The 21,320-nt window shown below is 32.5% G+C and overlaps 3 protein-coding genes across 9 annotated transcripts in view; 2 read left to right on the forward strand and 1 right to left on the reverse strand.

The window, feature by feature from the left end:
* Window positions 1–1,139: 1,139 nt before the first annotated feature.
* PrBP (Prenyl-binding protein) lies at window positions 1,140–1,939 on the forward strand. Its single transcript, XM_008196660.3, has 4 exons — window positions 1,140–1,298; window positions 1,344–1,527; window positions 1,571–1,707; window positions 1,758–1,939. The coding sequence occupies exons 1-4, from the start codon at window positions 1,252–1,254 to the stop codon at window positions 1,837–1,839; spliced, it is 450 nt and encodes a 149-aa protein (XP_008194882.2). The 5' UTR covers window positions 1,140–1,251; the 3' UTR covers window positions 1,840–1,939.
* A 3,160-nt stretch (window positions 1,940–5,099) lies between these two features.
* Window positions 5,100–16,023, forward strand: LOC657271 (RING finger protein 207). 3 transcript variants are annotated; one of them, XM_008196658.3, is made up of 9 exons: window positions 5,100–5,253; window positions 5,293–5,478; window positions 5,523–5,671; window positions 5,779–5,882; window positions 5,933–6,112; window positions 8,367–8,571; window positions 8,624–8,878; window positions 8,922–9,452; window positions 14,926–16,023. In XM_008196658.3, exons 2-9 carry the CDS (start codon window positions 5,309–5,311, stop codon window positions 15,840–15,842), a joined length of 2,511 nt encoding a protein of 836 aa, XP_008194880.1. In that variant the 5' UTR covers window positions 5,100–5,253; window positions 5,293–5,308; the 3' UTR covers window positions 15,843–16,023. The 3 variants fall into 3 exon arrangements, with proteins under 3 accessions (XP_008194880.1, XP_968832.2, XP_064214512.1); XM_963739.4 differs by having other exon boundaries at window positions 5,117–5,253; window positions 5,322–5,478; XM_064358442.1 differs by lacking the exons at window positions 5,293–5,478; window positions 5,523–5,671 and having other exon boundaries at window positions 5,118–5,253.
* A 1,794-nt stretch (window positions 16,024–17,817) lies between these two features.
* LOC657193 (uncharacterized protein) overlaps window positions 17,818–21,320 on the reverse strand; it is a 69,849-nt gene continuing 66,346 nt past the window's right edge. For all 5 annotated transcript variants that reach the window (XM_008196652.3, XM_008196653.3, XM_963664.5 and 2 more), the window contains 2 exons: window positions 18,401–18,658; window positions 17,818–18,349 (listed from right to left, as the gene is read on the reverse strand). In XM_008196652.3, the coding sequence (XP_008194874.1) occupies window positions 18,218–18,349; window positions 18,401–18,658 (390 nt within the window). In that variant the 3' untranslated portion in view covers window positions 17,818–18,217. The remainder of the gene's footprint in view (window positions 18,350–18,400; window positions 18,659–21,320) is intronic.

Below are 21,320 nucleotides of genomic sequence, written 5' to 3' on the forward strand. Positions count from 1 at the left end.
ACATCCCTTGGGACCTTAATGAATTTTTTAAAATTCTTTAAGATTTCCCGATTTCTCAAACTTTATTTTTTTCACTCTCTTTATATCCTTAAATTTTTCTTATTTTTGCAGAAGAGTAAGCCCTTTGATATGGCTTTCGACTGTAAAACAAATCATTTTCGGACAAACACCCCTTGGGACTTTAATGAATTTTTAAATTTTTTTATGATTTCCCGATTTCGCAAACTTAATTTTTTTCACTTTCTTTATACCCTTCAATATTTTTTATTTTTGCAGGAGATTAAGCCCTTTGATAGAGCCTTCGACTGTAAAAAAATCATGTTCCGACAATCACCCTTTGGGACTTTAATGAATTTTTAAAGATTCTTTAAGATTTTCCGATTTCTCAAACTTTATTTTTTTCACCCTCTTTATATCCTTCAATTTTTCTTATTTTTGCAGGAGAGTAAGCCCTTTGATATGGCTTTTGACTGTAAAACAAATCATTTTCGGACAAACACCCCTTGGGACTTTAATGAATTTTTATTTTTTTTTTATGATTTCCCGATTTCGCAAACTTAATTTTTTTTCACCCCCTTTGTACCCTTCAATATTTTTTATTTTTGCAGGAGATTAAGCCCTTTGATAGAGCCTTCGACTGTGAAAAAATCATGTTCGGACAAATACTCCTTGGGACCTTTATGAATTTTTGAAAATTCTTTAAGATTTTCCGATTTCGCAAACTTTATTTTTTTCACTCTCTTTATATCCTTCAATTTTTTTATTTTTGCAGGAGATTAAGCCCTTTGATAGGGCCTTTGACTGTGAAAAAATCATGTTCGGACAAACACCCATTGGGACCTTAATGAATTTTTAAAGATTCTTTAAGATTTCCCGATTTTGCAAACTTTATTTTTTTTACCCTTTTTATATCCTTCATTTTTTTTTATTTTTGCAGGATATTATGCTCTTCGATAGGGCATTCGACTGTGTTTTTTTTTCTTCTTTAATTCATTGCCCAGTTTTTTTGTATGTCGTTTCATATTCTAATCTTTAGTAATGCGTAAAATAAAAAAAACATTATTATCATTAATTTAGCACTTTTTTCAAATTGAATTAATAATAGTTACGGAAAAATTCGAAAAAGTAGAGGACGCGCTGATCGTGTCATCACTGTCAGCTGTCAAAACTTTGCTTTTTTGAGGTTAGTTTCTATGTTTGCCTCAAAATCGCATCCAAACAACGAATTCGCCCCTTGCCTTCTTCGGGAGAATGTCCGAGAGCACTCGCGCCGAAGAGATACTTAAGGGTTTTCAAGTGTGAGTATCGTTTTTTTTTGGGGGCAAATTTGAAAAATCGCGTAGGAATTGGGTTTGTTTGCGTGACGCCGACGGTGGGACCGTTTTCTGGCAAGGTTGCGAGGACTTGAGCTTTCCGGACGTGGAACATGAAGCTCACGTACCTAAAAACATCCTCAAATGTCGTGCAGTATCTCGAGAGTTTAATTTTAGTTCCAAAGAACAAATCGAAAAATTTCGTCTGGAGCAGGTAACATGTGCAAAATAGCGGTGTTTTATTGGCTTGTGTGCAGAAAGTATTGTTTAAGGGACGGTGTCTTGAAGAGTGGTACTTCGAATTTGGTTTTGTTATGCCAGAATCGACAAATACATGGCAATCGATCATGGAGGCAGCACCTGAGTCTGAAATGATGCCCGCGTCCGTCCTCAAGTATAAATTGCCGCAAATCAATCGAGTTTAATCAATAATTTCATTTCCAGCGGCAATGTTGTCATTGAAACGAAATTCTATGACGACGACTTGCTAATTTCCACATCGAGAGTGCGTTTATTCTACGTTTGAATCAAAAGACACCAACGGGGCCACTGTTGCGTTTTGTTACCTTTGTGTGTGATAATAACAATGTGTGCATTTACTTTATTAAATTTTTCAATAATAAAAATTGTTTTATTTCGCAAACCCTAACACCAGCAATAATGGGAACACAGAGTATATAATTTTATATACTCTGTATAATGGGAGATTGTCCGGTAACAGTATCGGTAATGTAGAGCGCTGCAAGCGTGACGTCACTCAGTATGCTGTTTTAGCCGTCTAACAAGTTACGAACATAAAAATAATGAAATATGCTCGTATACAGACACAAAAATTCATTTATTACTCATTAAAAAATGGTTTTTTATTGCTACATTTTGTAATCATACTGACATTTGTCAGTCTTAATTTTTTTAAATAACCGACATTTATGTTGAATGTCTTATCTTACTTGTAATTAGAAAAAAAATGAAATTAGAAATTAAAAAAATAAATCTAGTAATAAAAATAAAAAAATACTGACAGTTAATGATAATTGGCTTTATCTTTTTGTTTTTTATTTATTTTATTTTCGGTACTAAACATTTATATTTACAAGATTTAACAGTTAATACATTTTTTACAGAACGTTTGTAAAACACTATAATATCTTTCTCATATTTCTTAATACAGACAAGAACTCTATTAGCTTTTGCGATAGCATTTTCATTGTGATAGTTGAATAAGAATTTATTATCATAAAAAAATGCATCAAGATTTTTTACTACTAAATTATTATTATTATTATTGGCAACACTTTCGAATTAAGTTTGTAATTTGGAGTTGAAGGTACTATTTTTTCACGAAGGTCATCATTTGGCATTTCTCAGTATTTAGAAGCGTTATTTTATAAGTGTCAATTGTTCTTTAAAGTTTTTTTCGAAAATTATCATGAAAACATTTAACATGACAACTAAACACAAAAATATAAACAAAAATAAAACATCATCTTTTATAAAATAAAGTACAAACGAAGAAATAAAGCTTTGTGTCATATTCTTAATAACCTACCTATCTTTTTTGTTTTATTTTCTCATTTTTGAATTTTTTTTGTCGAGTTTTTTTTACTTTTTTTGAAAATTATCATAAAAACATTTAACATGACAACTAAACACAAAAATACACAAATAATTTTGTATAAACAAAAAATCATCCTTTTTAAAATAAAGTAAAAACGAAGAAATAAAGCTTTGTGTCATATTCTCAATAACTTATTACGTATCTTTTTTATTTTATTTTCTTATTTTTGAGATTTTTTTTGTTTTATTTTTTAATTTTTTTATACTTATCAGAAAGATAAAATTGTGTACTGTCTAAAACACTAACGAAAAATGAATGACGTCAGAATTAAAAAAAAAATAAATTGACTTTCTCGATGGCATTTTTTACAATATATTAAAAACTAATAACTAGTTGTACAGAAATCAGCATGTTTTTTTATTATTTTCTCTCTATGCGTGCGAACTTTTTAAAAAAATTTCTACAGTTTCTTAAAATAAATATACGTTCGGTTCATTTTCATAAAAATCATTATGGTGCAAATGACTAGCCTGTTACCATGACAACTCTAAAAAAAATAATGCCAAACAAATGTACGCTATTTGCACCACAATGATTTTTATGAAAGTGAACTCTGTATAAATTTATTACTTAGTTAAGTAAAAAAGTTTCTACAAAAAATACGTAAAAAACTGTCTTTAACCCCTAAAATTCAAGCATTTAATCATCGTTTGTTTTAAAATAAATAAATAAATAATAATAGTAATTATTATTATTATTATTATTATTATAAAGAACACAAGAAAGGGAAAAAAATGATTAATCAATATTTCAGTATTTTTAATTAATTAATTAATTCTGCTTAGGAGTAGGTGTTTTTTTTCTTTGATTCTTTTTTCTTTTTTTTTCTTTGTTGATAATTTAGTGCAAACTGAGAGAAAAACTGTCTTCTGAATTCTAAATAAATAATTGTCGTTTGAAATTTGATTATTTATTTCCTCAACTTGGTTAATTATTATAAATTGACGTTTTCATACAAATTAAAAACTATTAAAGACTATTTAAGTACTCTAATTAGAAATTCCAATTATTACATACTCTAAATACAGGCTGAACCAAAAGTATCGCGCAAAATTAATAACCTTGTTATGAGTTATTATTATTATTATAATTTTTTTTAACAAGTCGATTTTATGTTTTAAATGCTACATTTTGACACCATTATGACATCATTTTTAATTTAAATAATTTAAATAAAGCGAAATAAAAATAAAAAAACAAAATAAAATAAAACATTTATAAAAGTTATTCAAAGTATTACACAAAAAGCTTTATCTTTTCGTTTATGCGTTATTTTATAAGGGGTGATGGTTTTTTGCTTATTTGTTCGTTTATTTCTTTATTTATTTGTATATTTTATTGTGTTTTCAAGCTAATAACACAGAAATAAATATTAAAAAATCAACTGTCGCTTATAAAATTTTATAACTTTATTTTGTTTAATTGTTTATCAATATTTTTTATTTTATTTTTTGTTTGTTACCAAAAAGATAAAAATAAAACAATAAACAAATGACATCATAAATGTCACCATAATGTGTAATTTAAAAAAAATGGCCTGTTCGAGGATTTTTTGATTTTTTTTGTTTTTGTTTACCTTACTTTTGGTTTAGTCTGTAATATTGTATTTGCATCATAACTGATAATTATATTTTGAATAAAAAATATTTATAAAATAAATAATTGTTTATCAAGCTTGTAAAGTTTCGGAAAGTTGTGTTGACAAAAAACGGGTCAAATAAATGCAAAAATTTTACAAATGGAATAAATGTTCATATTTGTAAATATTTTTTATCGACCAATAAAAGATTAATTCAATGCTTATATTTGTTTAATAATTAATTTTTAATTAGAAAAATTTAATTACTGCATGTATTAGCTGTTTCAAAACTATAGTAATGCCAACGTCGGATTTTCCCGAATATTTTTTTATTCATGAATTATAAATTATTTATAACAACTATGTACTGTTAGAGAAAATACGACGCTTTAAACGAGCATTCCGAATGACGTAATTCGCGCTATGTGCTCCTATTGGCTAAGCCTTATCAGACAACCTTCCATCTTGTTAGAGGTTTATGCGATAATAAAATATTAATTAAACTATATCGTTTTTTAATAATAATAATTTATTTCTCAATTAACCCCTAGGATGATAATCGTAACGCCACTAAAATCCCCAAATTCTTTGGGGGTTGGGGGTGGTTTCCTAAACCGAAAGTAGGTCAAATGCGGCGCCTGCGCCCCGCTTGGGTGGGGATGGAAATAAAAAACATTAATGGCAACCCTCTTGTAGCTCCAAGGGGTTGAAATTGCACTTTTCGGGATTATTTACTTCGTCAGGTGAGTGTTTGTACTCTGAACCAGCAAAACCCCTTCTAGTCACTGTAATTTCGAAATGGAACCACCAGGGATGGAGACTATAGACTTCCCCAAAAACCCCCTCTTGTGCCCCATTTGCCACGACTATTTCACAGAGCCGTGCATTCTGAGCTGTTACCACACGTTCTGTGCGCGCTGTTTGCGGGGGCGCGAGCAGGACCGGCGCCTCGTGTGCCCCTTTTGCAGGTGAGTGGCGCGCCCCCGAGCCCCCCTACAGCCCCCAATTGCAGGCAACCGACGCTGCTCAAGGACGGCTCCATGCTGCCGCCCCCCGACAGCCTCATGCGGCAGCTCATTGATATTGCGAATAGTGAGAACCCCCCGTGTTCAAATTGCGATAAAAGGGACAGGGCCAACATGTACTACTGCAATACGTGCGGTATTTTTCCATCCAAGCAAGTGTTCAATTAAATTTTTTATCAAAAAAAAAATTAATTGAATGATTGCTTGATGCTTGTGGAAAAGTGTTAAGGGTGAGGGTTTTAGGGCAAGCGCTGTGTTCCCACTGCCGTGACAATACACACCGTGCGAAAATGTTCTCAAGTCATGATATCGTGCATATGACGAAGTGCACCAAAGAGCCGAAACGGGTGAGTTGGGTGTTTTGGTGATTTTGGTTTTAGTAAGTTGGTGAGTTTAGTGTCCGCAACATGGAGAACAGTACATTATGTATTCGCCGCTTCAGAACAATATGCTGTGTGTTAATTGTTTCCGGGATTTACCGAATGAAATAAGAGCACAGTGTGTTGATATTGACACTGCCCATAGTCAAGCTGCGAAGCGATTGGAGCGCGGGCAAAATGCCATCATGGATTTGCAGGTAAATCCCCGAATGCGATTTTTTGGTGACTTCCTGCATTATTTTTTATCATTACGTGTTTTTTTATTTGAATACGCAAACATTCAGTAGATAAGTGTTAATATTTGAAAGATTTCTTCAGTTTATTGTGTGGTAAAAATGGTGGATGCGCCGGGCTAACCTTAAAATAAAACCAGTTTTTAAATGGAAATGAGTTAAATCGAAAAATGCACAGTTAAAAGAACAAAGTAAAATTAATTTGAACGAATTTATGACCTAGGATAGGAAAAAAATCAACAGAAAAATAATACAGTGCAGATTTTTGGGTATAAACTACGCTAAAAATGGCTAAATTTTAGACTTTTTGGCTAAAATAAACTGCACCGTATTTAAGCGTTTAAAGTTTATTAAATAATGCTAAAAACATATCTACAAACTCAATTATTTCGATCAATTTTAGCAAAAATTTGCAGAACTACCAAATTACGTCGAAAATAATGAACTTCTTTATTAATTATTTTTGCATTATTTTTTATTACTATGTTTTTTTATTTGAATACGCAAAAATTGTGTACATATGTGTTAAGATTTGTTTAGTTTATTGTGTGATAAAAGTGGTGGATGCGCCGGGATAACTTTAAAATAAAACAGTTTTTAATTGGAGATGAGTTAAATTGAGAAATGCACAGTTAAAAGAACAAGGGAAAATTAATTTGAACGAATTTATGACGTAGGATAGGAAAAAAATCAGCAGAAAATTAATACAGTGCAGATTTTTGAGTATAAATTACGCTAAAAATGGCTAAATTTTAGACTTTTTGGCTAAAATAAACTGCACCGTATTTAAGCGTTTAAAGTTTATTAAATAATGCTAAAAACATGTCTACAAATTCGATTATTTAGATCAGTTTTAGCAAAAATTTGCAGAACTACCAAATTACGTCGAAAATAATGTACTTCTTTGTTAGTTATTTTTGCATTATTTTTTATTACTAGGTTTTTTTATTTGAATACGCAAAAATTATGTACATATGTGTTAAGATTTGTTTAGTTTATTGTGTGATAAAAATGGTGGATGCGCCGAGATAACTTTAAAATAAAACCAGTTTTTAATTGGAAATGAGTTAAATCGAAAAATGCACAGTTAAAAGAACAAAGTAAAATTAATTTGAACGAATTTATGACCTAGGATAGGAAAAAAATCAGCAGAAAATTAATACAGTGCAGATTTTTGACTACAAATTACGCAAAAAATGGCTAAATTTTAGACTTTTTGGCTAAAATAAACTGCGCCGTATTTAAGCGTTCAAAGTTTATTAATTAATGCTAAAAACAAAAAAAAAAACTCTACAAATTCGATTATTTGGATCAGTTTTAGCAAAAATTTGCAGAACTACCAAATTACGTCGAAAATAATGTACTTCTTTATTAATTATTTTTCCATTATTTTTTATTACTATGTTTTTTTATTTGAATACGCAAAAATTATTGTGTGATAAAAATGGTGGATGCGCCGGGATAACCTTAAAATAAATCCAGTTTTTAATTGGAGGTAAGTTAAATCGAAAAATGCACGGTTAGAAGAACATGGCAAGATTATTTTGAACGAACTTATGACCTATAGGACAGGAAAAAACCAGCAGAAAAACAATAGAGAGCAAATTTTAGACTTTTTGGCTGAAATAAACTGCGCCGTATTTAAGCGTTTAAAGTTTATTAAATAATGCTAAAAACATATCTACAAACTCAATTATTTCGATCAATTTTAGCAAAAATTTGCATTATGTTTTACATTAAAATGTCCCAACAAAAAAAATTGAATAACACTTATGCGAAAACGTTTACAGTTCTCGGGTGTCTAGGTATGCAACTCGCTGGCGCTCGTTGCATAAACACTTGAAACACTTTTTTGACTTTTTTCATACATTATTTTTTATTTATTTTGTAAATACTGTACGATTTTATTTAATTGTTTATTAATTTAAGAATTTTTTTGTTGCTAACATTTCTTTTTAATATCTCCTAGATTATATAAACACTTTTTAAAACACGCTTCCCATAGCAACGTGTTTTAAATAATGTTTTCACTATTTTAAAACTTGTTTTAAATTAAAACGTCCCAACAAAAAGAATAACACTTATGCGAAAACGCTTAAAGTTGTCGGGTGTCTAGTTATGCAACTCGCTGGCGCTCGTTGCATAACGACAGCCCTCGAACTTTTTTTTTTGTTAATTAATAGTTTTTGCAGTATAGTTTTGTAAATAAATTTATTAGACCTCAGTCCGCGACGGCATAATCGCCCTCAAAAGCATGATGGACGAATTACGCCGTAACATGGACAGCGAAAAGCACACAATTAACACATTCTGCCAAGGAATGCAAGAAGCAATGGCCAAAACGCACGCCGCCATGATAATGGAAGTGCAACGACAATACGAAAGCAAAGACCGAATCTACCGCAGCCAACTTCTAGTCTTAGGTCCCTTACCCCCCTCAAACCCCCTTCACAATAACTTCCACCTTAATTCCAGGCACCGTGATGCCCGTTTTACAACTCCACCTCGTTCTGTGCACAACTTTCACTGCCGCCGCCAACAAGTACCAGTTCCTCGAGCTGTGCCCTTCGCTCCTCGAGCGCCTCTCGGCCGTCGGCCAGCTAAGCCAGCCGGTGCGTTCGCTGCAAAGCTCCACCATCAAGACCAACTACCGCAGCGAGTTCGCCCAATGCCTGGAGCCCTGGATCGGCCCCGCGGCCGTCACCCAGCACCAGTCCGAAGTGGCCGCAGGTGAGCCCCCGGCGCATCCGCCAAAAATAACCCCACGTTTCAGCCTCGCGCATGTACGACAGCGCGCCCCCTGCCACCAAAAAGCAGCAAACGGCGCTCAAGAACAAGGTGCTGGAGGGCGACAGCTCGTTTTCGGCGCATTGTCGCTCGTTCGAGTCGCAAATCCGCGACCTGAACCAGCAGTTCAACGTGGTTAAGGAGAAGGTGAGCGATTTGCATCGGGACATAACGGCGCTGAGGAAGGCGCAGGCGCCGCCGCTGGCCGCGCGGTACGATATGCTCATGAGGGAGTGTCTGCATCTGGAGCAGAATCTGGAGCGGCAGCAGCAGGAGCTGGACAGGATGGCGGAGAATTTCGACGCTAGTTGGGAGGAGCAGCTGTGGAGGTTGAGGGTGGAGCAGGAGGTGTTCAGTTGTCAGAGGGCCGATGTTATGACGTTGAGGAACGAGTTGAAACATATAAGTCAACTGGTGGGGCAACTTGAGCCCTATATTAGGAGTCTTACGCCAGCACAGCAGAGTGAGAGTGCGGCTGAACATAGTCAACAGATGCAAACGCTTCTTGACCATTTTAGTGAGTATTGGGTTGATTTGAAAGTATTATTTGGTTGGAATTGGATTAAATTGGGTTTTATTTTTACTATTTTGAGTGTTTTTCAGTCGAAAACTTGTTTTCTCAGTCTAGAGTACTTAATTCTTTTACAAAATATTCATAACTCGAAAACCAAAAAATTGTTTGTTTCAGTGGATTCTACGGCTCATTTTGCGTATTATACCAATTTTTTACAACAATAGTTTATTTGAGAATAGGATTATAAAATTATATTTATTTAAAAAATGGTTGAGGCGCCGGGTTATTTATTAAAATTTATATCTCAAAAATTAAAAGTCTCAGGGTAAAACGGTTTGTTCCAGTGAATTCTGCGGCTCATTTTGCGTGTTGCCCAAATTTTTTTACAACAATGGTTTATTTGAGATCAGGATTTAAAAAAATTATTTTTATTTAAAAAATGGTGGATGCGCCGGTTATTTATTAAAATTTATAACTCAAAAACTAAAAGTCTTAGAGTAAAACGGTTGGTTCCAGTAAATTCTACAGCTCATTTTACGTATTATACCAATTTTTTTACAATAGTTTATTTGAGTACAGGTTTAAAAAATATTTTTAAAATAATGGTGTTTGTGTCGGGTTATTTATTAAGAAATTCATAACTCAAAAACTAAAAGTCGCAGGGTCAAACGGTTTGTTCCAGTGAATTTATCAGCTTATTTTGCGTGTTATACCAATTTTTTACAACAATAGTTTATTTGAGAACAGGTTTAAAAAGATATTTTAAAAAAATAGTGGATGCGCCGCTATTCATTAAAAATTCTTAACTCAAAAACTAAGTCTTAGAGCAATGCGGTTTGTTCCATTGAATTCAGCGGCTCATTTTCTGTATTATACCAACTTTTAACGAGATCCAACATTTTAAAATTTTTTGATAAAAATTAAAATAAACATTTTCTATAGTGGAAAATTTTATTCAACAAAAAAATTCATAACTCGAAAACTAAAAGTCGTAGAGCAATGCGGTTTGTTCCATTGAATTCAGCGGCTCATTTTGCGTATAAAACCATCTTTTAACAAAATGTCAACTTTTAAAGTTTTTTGCTAAAAATTAAGATAGGCAATATCTAGAGTGAATAATTTTATTCAACAAAAAAATCCATAACTCAAAAACTAAAAGTCTTAGAGCAATGCGGTTTGTTCCATTGAATTCAGCGGCTCATTTTCTGTATTATACCAACTTTTAACGAGATCCAACATTTTAAAATTTTTTGCTAAAAATTAAAATAAACATTTTCTATAGTGGAAAATTTTTTTGTTGGTAACATTTCTTTTTAATATCTCCTAGATTATATAAACACTACTTTAAAACACGCTCCTCATAGCAACGTGTTTTAAATTAATGTTTTCACTATTTTAAAACATGTTTTACATTAAAATGTCCCAACAAAAAAAATTGAATAACACTTATGCGAAAACGCTTAAAGTTCTCGGGTGTCTAGGTATGCAACTCGCTAGCGCTCGTTGCAGAAACACTTGAAACACTTTTTTGACTTTTTTCATACATTATTTTTTATTTATTTTGTAGATACTGTACGATTTTATTTAATTGTTTATTAATTTAAGAATTTTTTTGTTGGTAACATTTTTTTTTTAATATCTCCTAGATTATATAAACACTACTTTAAAACACGCTCCTCATAGCAACGTGTTTTAAATTAATGTTTTCACTATTTTAAAACATGTTTTACATTAAAATGTCCCAACAAAAAAAATTGAATAACACTTATGCGAAAACGCTTAAAGTTCTCGGGTGTCTAGGTATGCAACTCGCTAGCGCTCGTTGCAGAAACACTTGAAACACTTTTTTGACTTTTTTCATACATTATTTTTTATTTATTTTGTAGATACTGTACGATTTTATTTAATTGTTTATTAATTTAAGAATTTTTTTGTTGGTAACATTTTTTTTTTAATATCTCCTAGATTATATAAACACTACTTTAAAACACGCTCCTCATAGCAACGTGTTTTAAATTAATGTTTTCACTATTTTAAAACATGTTTTACATTAAAATGTCTCAACAAAAAAAATTGAATAACACTTATGCGAAAACGTTTAAAGTTCTCGGGTGTCTAGGTATGCAACTCGCTGGCGCTCGTTGCATAAACACTTGAAACACTTTTTTGACTTTTTTCATACATTATTTTTTATTTATTTTGTAGATACTGTACGATTTTATTTAATTGTTTATTAATTTAAGAATTTTTTTGTTGGTAACATTTTTTTTTTAATATCTCCTAGATTATATAAACACTACTTTAAAACACGCTCCTCATAGCAACGTGTTTTAAATTAATGTTTTCACTATTTTAAAACATGTTTTACATTAAAATGTCCCAACAAAAAAAATTGAATAACACTTATGCGAAAACGCTTAAAGTTCTCGGGTGTCTAGGTATGCAACTCGCTAGCGCTCGTTGCAGAAACACTTGAAACACTTTTTTGACTTTTTTCATACATTATTTTTTATTTATTTTGTAGATACTGTACGATTTTATTTAATTGTTTATTAATTTAAGAATTTTTTTGTTGGTAACATTTTTTTTTTAATATCTCCTAGATTATATAAACACTACTTTAAAACACGCTCCTCATAGCAACGTGTTTTAAATTAATGTTTTCACTATTTTAAAACATGTTTTACATTAAAATGTCTCAACAAAAAAAATTGAATAACACTTATGCGAAAACGTTTAAAGTTCTCGGGTGTCTAGGTATGCAACTCGCTGGCGCTCGTTGCATAAACACTTGAAACACTTTTTTGACTTTTTTCATACATTATTTTTTATTTATTTTGTAAATACTGTACGATTTTATTTAATTGTTTATTAATTTTAAAAAAATAGTGGATGCGCCGCTATTCATTAAAAATTCTTAACTCAAAAACTAAGTCTTAGAGCAATGCGGTTTGTTCCATTGAATTCAGCGGCTCATTTTCTGTATTATACCAACTTTTAACGAGATCCAACATTTTAAAATTTTTTGCTAAAAATTAAAATAAACATTTTCTATAGTGGAAAATTTTATTCAACAAAAAAATTCATAACTCAAAAACTAAAAGTCGTAGAGCAATGCGGTTTGCTCCATTGAATTCAGCGGCTCATTTTGCGTATAAAACCATCTTTTAACAAAATGTCAACTTTTAAAGTTTTTTGCTAAAAATTAAGATAGGCAATATCTAGAGTGAATAATTTTATTCAACAAAAAAATTCATAACTCAAAAACTAAAAGTCTTAGAGCAATGCGGTTTGTTCCATTGAATTCAGCGGCTCATTTTCTATATTATACCAACTTTTAACGAGATCCAACATTTTAAAATTTTTTGCTAAAAATTAAAATAAACATTTTCTATAGTGGAAAATTTTATTCAACAAAAAAATTCATAACTCGAAAACTAAAAGTCGTAGAGCAATGCGATTTGTTTCATTGAATTCAGCGGCTCATTTTCTGTATTAGACCAACTTTCACCAGATCCAACATTTTAAAATTTTTTGTTAAAAATTAAGATAGGCAATTTTTATAGTGTAAAATTTTATTTAACAAAAAAAAAATCATAACTCGAAAACTAAAAGTCGTAGAGCAATGCGGTTTGTTCCATTGAATTCAGCGGCTCATTTTGCGTATAAAACCATCTTTTAACAAAATGTCAACTTTTAAAGTTTTTTGCTAAAAATTAAGATAGGCAATATCTAGAGTGAATAATTTTATTCAACAAAAAAATTCATAACTCAAAAACTAAAAGTCTTAGAGCAATGCGGTTTGTTCCATTGAATTCAGCGGCTCATTTTCTATATTATACCAACTTTTAACGAGATCCAACATTTTAAAATTTTTTGCTAAAAATTAAAATAAACATTTTCTATAGTGGAAAATTTTATTCAACAAAAAAATTCATAACTCGAAAACTAAAAGTCGTAGAGCAATGCGGTTTGTTTCATTGAATTCAGCGGCTCATTTTCTGTATTAGACCGACTTTCAACCAGATCCAACATTTTAAAATTTTTTGTTAAAAATTAAGATAGGCAATTTCTATAGTGGAAAATTTTATTTAACAAAAAAAATTCATAACTCGAAAACTAAAAGTCGTAGAGTAATGCGGTTTGTTTCATTGAATTCAGCGGCTCATTTTCTGTATTAGACCAACTTTCAACCAGATCCAACATTTTAAAATTTTTTGTTAAAAATTAAGATAGGCAATTTTTAGAGTGGAAAATTTTATTCAACAAAAAAAAATCATAACTCGAAAACTAAAAGTCGTAGAGCAATGCGGTTTGTTTCATTGAATTCAGCGGCTCATTTTCTGTATTAGACCGACTTTCAACCAGATCCAACATTTTAAAATTTTTTGTTAAAAATTAAGATAGGCAATTTCTATAGTGGAAAATTTTATTCAACAAAAAAAATTCATAACTCGAAAACTAAAAGTCGTAGAGCATTGCGGTTTGTTCGATTGAATTCTACGGCTCATTTTACATATTATATCAATTTTTCACAAGAATTAAAAATTTAAAATTTTTTGCCTAAATTTAGGGTAGCCATTTGTCATAGTGGAAAATTTTATCCAACAAAAAAATTCATAACTCGAAAACTAAAAGTCGTAGAGCAATGCGGTTTGTTCCATTGAATTCAGCGACTCATTTTCTGTATTAGACCAACTTTCAACCAGATCCAACATTTTAAAATTTTTTGTTAAAAATTAAGATAGGCAATTTCTATAGTGGAAAATTTTATTCAACAAAAAAAATTCATAACTTGAAAACTAAAAGTCGTAGAGCAATGCGGTTTGTTTCATTGAATTCAGCGGCTCATTTTCTGTATTAGACCGACTTTCAACCAGATCCACCAGTTTAAAATTTTTTGTTAAAAATTAAGATAGGCAATTTCTATAGTGGAAAATTTTATTCAACAAAAAAAATTCATAACTTGAAAACTAAAAGTCGTAGAGCAATGCGGTTTGTTCCATTGAATTCAGCGGCTCATTTTCTGTATTAGACCAACTTTCAACCAGATCCAACATTTTAAAATTTTTTGTTAAAAATTAAGATTAAAAATTCATAACCCAAGAACTAAAAGTTATATTGGAAGGTTACTTAACGGTTATACAAGTGTGCTCCTACTGCAGCAGTCGGATGAATGGTGTTATTTTAACATGTTTTTTTAGATCTCGATTACAAATCATTGTTAATTGTGTATTTTATAGAAAAAAGTTGTGGCCCCGTGATAGCTTAGCTTATAATGAATTTGACACTTTATTTAAACACTGGCCAAGTTTCAGGAACTTTTCCATGCCTTGTAGTTAAGCCAAAATAAAAAAAATCTTCTTCACTCTTAAATTTGTGATTTGAGATATAATTTAGTGGCTTCCGAAGAAATGATGTTTCTCTAGTTCGCCAATTGTCCAAATCGCAAAAAGCTCGATGTAGACATTTTCAGATGTTTTACAACAATCCGACGCTAGTTTGGGCAAAATCCCGCGCTCGCGGTCGCGCGTTTTAGGCCAACTCTTCGAAAAAGTCCGTCCAAATATCCAGGAACGCGAACGGAGCAAATCCGCCGGCCAGACGGACAAGCCCTTAAGCACCCCACTCAAGCCGAAGAAGCCCTTCATCCCCTCCACCCACCAGATGAACATCGAGCGTCTGGAGGCGCACCTGAAGGAGAAAATCCACGAAATGGTGTGCCGCCGCCAGTCGTCCTCCACCCCCCAGTCCAAGTCCGACCCCGAGACCGAGCGCAAGCTCAGCAAAACCGACCTGGACTCCATCAGCAAGCTCGGCACCAAGCAGCGCATCATGTACAAGAAAATCGGCAAAAGCTGCGACAAAATCAACACCTGCAGCAAGTCGGACGGCGACGTCAAGAAGCGCGCGGAGTCGGACTACCAGCGCATCTCCGAGGCCACCAGCCAGAGCGTCAAGGCGCTGGTGCACAAGGAGACGCGCTCCAGCCCCAGCAGCCCCAAGTGCAAGGGCAAGCCGAAGCCGCCGCCCAAGCAGCGGAAAACCCCCAAGGTTTATCCGTACAGTGATGGCGAGGACAACGTTTTCTACTCCCTGCACGACTCCGCCGACTCCATGAGCACGTCCAGCCGGAGGTCGAGCTTCGAAGGGCCGGACAAGACCCTGGTGGTGGTGATCAACAAGCGGAGCAATAACATGACGATGGCCCAGAAGCAGCGCAGTTGGGAGACGTTTCCGCCGAAGCGGCGCCACCACATGTGCCACAAGCTCTCGGCGCCCAACCCCATGCCCTTGCGGAAGGCGGACAGTTTCGAGGGGCACGAGGAGGCGGTTAAGAGTTTGGTGGCGGCGGTGCAAGAGACTAGACGGAAGCCGAAAGGGGGGAATTAACCCGAGTTTGTTTACGAGGGGTTTTTGTTGTATTATGTTGGAAAGTGATCGTTGGCCTAATTTATTATTAATGTTGCTACTGTTCGACTAGCTTAGAATTGTGTATCAAGTGACTAGATTAGGAATTTCGAGTTTGTGACGAATTTGGAAATATATTGGGCGAAATAAACGTTGAATTATTTGGGGTTGGTTTGATTTTTTCCTCCTGGGTTTCAAAATAGCAATACGTAACTGTTTAAATTAAAAATATCGTAATGTTTGACGAATCAGGTTGTTGAAATTAAAATTTTCAATATTCGAAAGATCAGTTTCCTGCAATTGGATTTCAAAACAGATTTCTGTTAATGTATTAAGGTATTACAGTTTTCTGTAGTTTTCTTGAATACAGATTTCTGTAATTGAATTTTAAAACAGATTTCTGTTAACGTTACAGTTTCCTGTACTTTTCTATAATTACAGTTTTCTGTAATTGGATTATAAAATAGATTTCTGTTAACGTACTAGGGTGTTACAGTTTTCTATATTTTTCTATGAGTACAGATTTCTGTAATTGAATTTTAAAACAGATTTCTGTTAGTGTATTTGAACGTTATAGTTTTTTGTACTTTTCTATAAATTACAGTTTTCTATAATTGGATTTTAAAATAGATTTCTGTTAAGGTATTAGGCTCACATGAATATGAGGAAGTTTGAGATACTTTTAAAAATTAAATTTTACCGATTCTAAGGAATCAGGAATTAGTATCAGAATCATATGAACACGAAGAGGACTCGAACAGTTGAAAAGACTTGATGTCTTGAAAAGACAGGATTTGGTATTAGGATCATATGAGTGTGAGGAGGTCTTAAAGAGTTTAAAATTCAAAATTTTTATATATTTGAAATATCAGGAGTTGGTATTAGGATCACATGAACGCGAGGAGGTCTTGGAGAGTTTTAAATTTTAAAAAATAAAATTATTTGAAAATCAGGAGTAGGTATTAGGATCACATGAACGCGAGGAGGTCTTGAAGAGTTTAAAATTTAAAATTTTAAAAAATTTGAAATATCAGGATTTGGTATTAGGATCACATGAACGCGAGGAGGTCTTGGAGAGTTTTAAATTTTAAAAAATAAAATTATTTGAAAATCAGGAGTAGGTATTAGGATCACATGAACGCGAGGAGGTCTTGAAGAGTTTAAAATTTAAAATTTTAAAAAATTTGAAATATCAGGATTTGGTATTAGGATCACATGAACGCAAGGAAGTCTTGGAGAGTTTTAAATTTTAAAAAATAAAAGTATTTGAAAATCAGGAGTTAATATTAGGATCATATGAGTGCGAGGAGGTCTTAAAGAGTTTAAAATTTAAAATTTTTAAATATTTGAAATATCAGGATTTGGTATTAGGATTACATGAATGCGAGGAGGTCTTGGAGAGTTTTAAATTTTAATAAATAAAAGTATTTGAAAATCAGGAGTTCGTATTAGGATCATATGAGTGCGAGGAGGTCTTGAAGAGTTTAAAATTTAAAATTTTTAAATATTTGAAATATCAGGATTTGGTATTAAGATCACATGAATGCGAGGAGGTCTTGGAGAGTTTTAAATTTTAAAAAATAAAAGTATTTGAAAATCAGGAGTTGGTATTAGAATCACATGAACGCGAGGAGGTCTTGAAGAGTTTAAAAATTAAAATTTTTAAATATTCGAAATATCAGGATTTGGTATTAGGATCAAATGAATGCGAAGAGGTTTTAATTTAAAAAAATGTAATTTTTAGTTCAAACTTACAAATTTCTGTATTTATCCAAATTACAGATTCCTGCACTGATTTGACTTACAGGTTGCTGTAAAGATGTCGATAAAACAGGTTTAATTTGGGAGTATGTTTACCCCCTTCGGATAGATAGCAAAAATTAAACATTGGTAGGTAATGTTTCATTTTGCGAAATTACTGTTTGGGGATTATCGGGTTGAATAAATAAAGACACTCTTTGATAAAATAGTCTATTTACAATTTATTAAATCAAGGTAACAGCATTAATTAGCATCGGACGGATTAAATGCACTTGAGATTGACTTTTAAAGACCAAAACGTGTTTTGGTAACTAAGTTAGATCTAAAAATAATTAAAAATCTCTATGTAAATAACTACAATACTTAAAAAACTCTTTAAATCACAGGATCTTGCTTAAAATTATTCGGTGGAGAATTTGCAGAAATCAAAGTGCGATTCGACAGATCACAACGAAAAAAAGCAACATTTTAAAACTACAAAGAAAAATCACAAACGCAATCCAAAATAAAACGAAAATGTAGAACTGCACCACGTTGCAAAAAAACTCAGATCCGTGCAAAGTGAATTCGGCAAAATTCTCCCACTTGTTGGAATGCTATCGAAGGAAGAAACTCAGGAGTTTTCTTCGAGGGGGCGCCACTGGCGTGTGCACGATTTGCTTCATGCTGACTTCCTGCGAAGTGAGTTTGGTGCGCAACTGTTCGTCCAGTAGCTCCTGCATGTCCATCTACGCAAAAAAAAATCAAATAAAAAGTTTGAGATAAAATTAAAAACAGACCTGCCACTGCTCGAGTTGTTGACTTAATTCCACTTTTTGCTGGATGGCTTCCAGTAACTGGCTGTTGGCTTGCATCAACTCGACTCTGGTCTTAGCCAACTCGACTTCAGCCTTTGTTTTTCGTTGGACGGCCAAATCCCGGTCTTCTCTCGCTTTAATCACGACATCTTCTTGAGCCAGCGAAGAATTTGAAGCGTCGTTTCTCGCCCTATCTCGTTCCTCCATCGCTGCTTGCAATTCCACTTCACAGACTGAAACCTAAAAAAAAATATTTGAACGGCCCCTTAGCGAGTGCTGCATGAAGTGCGAATATGGGAAATTGCTTCATAAACAAGTTAGGTACCATATTTTTTGTAACAAATCTCAAAAAAAAATATTTTTTATAACATTTTTTAATTTTTAGAAAAAAAATTTAAAAGTTTACATCTTGTTAAAAGATGGTTTTATACGCAAAATGAGCCGTTGAATTCAACGGAACAAACCGCATTGCTCTACGACTTTTAGTTTTCGAGTTATGAATTTTTAAAAAAATAACTCGGCGCATCCACCATTTTTCAAATTAAAATAAAATAAATTATAGCTAAACTATTCGAAAAAGTGAAACTATTTTAGTTCATATCTATGCAAAATGATCCGGGGAATCGATTGGCATCGAGAAAATTGCCAAATTCCCAATAGTTTTTTGGTTATGAATTTTTTAAAATTTTACCAATTTTTGCTTTTATTTGCAATTTGCTAGAAAACTGTTAGTCGGAGAACAATAATCTTTTTTGAAAAAAATAGATAATTGAAAGAGCTTTCCAACGATAATACACTTCATGGGGTTATCTCTAATAGTTGCGAAGCTATTGCTCGAGAAATGTCACGGGTACCCAAAATCGACAAAATTTTCGACGAAAATTGAAAAACTCAAACATCAAAAAATCAATAAAATGAATTTTTTGTGGACTTTTAACAACTTTAGTGGGTTGTTAAGACCTATAGAAGTCCTTAAAAATTTGCTGGAGTGAGTTTAAAAAAAAATTTTTTTTCATCACTTTGAAGGTAAGTGTATTACTCAGGAAATTTTAGCAAAAAAATTGAAAATTTTAAATCTCGTAAAAAGTTGGTATAATACAGAAAATGAGCCGCTGAATTCAATGGAACAAACCGCATTGCTCTACGACTTTTAGTTTTCGAGTTATGAATTTTTTTGTTGAATAAAACTGTTCACCATAAATAGCTACGCAAAATTTAGGAAAAAAATTTTAAATTTTTTATTCTTGTGAAAAATTGATATAATATGTAAAATGAGCCGCTGAATTCAATGGAACCAGCCGCAGTGCTCTACGACTTTTAGTTTTTTTTTATGAATTTTTTTGGTGAAAAACTTTGATCGCCTCTGTAGCCGGAACCGTTGCCCGGAGCGGCTCCGGGTTTAATCGAAAAAATAGAGAAAATTAAGCGCTATCAGATGATTTTTTGCTCGTTGCTCTAAGTCTTACAGTTTCCGAGAAAAACGCAAAAAAAGGTTTCCATTTTCGCTTTTTTTCAATTTTCAACCGCCAATTACGGCCAAACTATTAGAGTTATCGAAAAACGGAAAAATCGAGGACAACCGGAATAAAAAGCTCTACAAAATAGCATAGGACTCAAGGCGATATCTCGCAAAAAAATTTTCAATTTTCAAACGCCGATTACGGCCAAACTAAAAGAGCTAGAAGAAAACGCTTTTTTAGATTGGAAAGAGCACATCAAAATCTATAAGATAGAATCGGTTTCATTTGATTTTGAGACACTTTAAAAATTGACCGATTTCTGACGGGGGGGTGTTAACTTTTTTTTATTTTTTTTAATTTTATCATTTACGGCTAAACTATTCTAAAAAGTGGAACTATTTTGATTCATACCTATGCAAAATGATCCGGGGAATCGATTGGCATCAAGAAAATTGCCAAATTCCCAATAGTTTTTTAGTTATGAATTTTTGAGTATATGATCTAATTTTTGCTTTTATTTGCATTTTCTCGAAAACTATAAGTCGGACAACAACATTTTGTTTTGAAAAAGATAGATAATTTAAGGAGCTTTCCAACGATAGTACACTTCATGGGGTTATCTCTAATAGTTCCGGAGCTATTGCTCGAGAAATGTTCCGGGTACCCAAAATCGACAAAAACTGCGACGAAAATTGAAAAAATCAAACATCTAAAAATCGAAAATATGGACTTTTTGTGGACTTTTAACAACTTTTGTGTGTTGTTAAAACATAAAGAAGTCTATAAAAATTTGCTGAAGTGAATTTAAAAAAATTTTTTTTCATCACTTTCAAGGTAAGTAAGTGTATTTACTCAGGAAATTTGAGCAAAAAAATTAAAACTTTTAAATCTCGTGAAAAGCTGGTATAATACAGAAAATAAACCGCTGAATTCAATGGAACAAACCGCATTGCTCTACGACTTTTAGTTTGCGAGTTATGAATTTTTTTGTCGAATAAAATTTTCCACTATAAAAAATACCTATCTTAATTTTTAGTAAAAAATTTTAAAACTTTAGATCTCGTTGAAAGTTGGTATAATACAGAAAATGAACCGCTAAATTCAATGGAACAAACCGCATTGGTCTACGACTTTTAGTTTTTGAGTTATGAATTTTTTTGTTGAATAAAATTTTCCACTATAAAAAATACCTATCTTAATTTTTAGCAAAAAATTTTAAAATGTTGGATCTCGTCGAAAGTTCGTGTAATACAGAAAATGAGCCGCTGAATTCAATGGAACAAACCGCATTGCTCTACGACTTTTAGTTTTCGAGTTATGAATTTTTTTGTTGAATAAAATTTTTCACTATAGGAAATACCTATCTTAATTTTTATCAAAAAACTTCAACATTTTAACTCTCGTTAAATGTCGGTATAATACAGAAAATGAGCCGCTGAATT

This window comes from Tribolium castaneum, chromosome 8 (assembly GCF_031307605.1).
Source record: "Tribolium castaneum strain GA2 chromosome 8, icTriCast1.1, whole genome shotgun sequence".
Lineage (NCBI taxonomy): Eukaryota > Metazoa > Arthropoda > Insecta > Coleoptera > Tenebrionidae > Tribolium > Tribolium castaneum.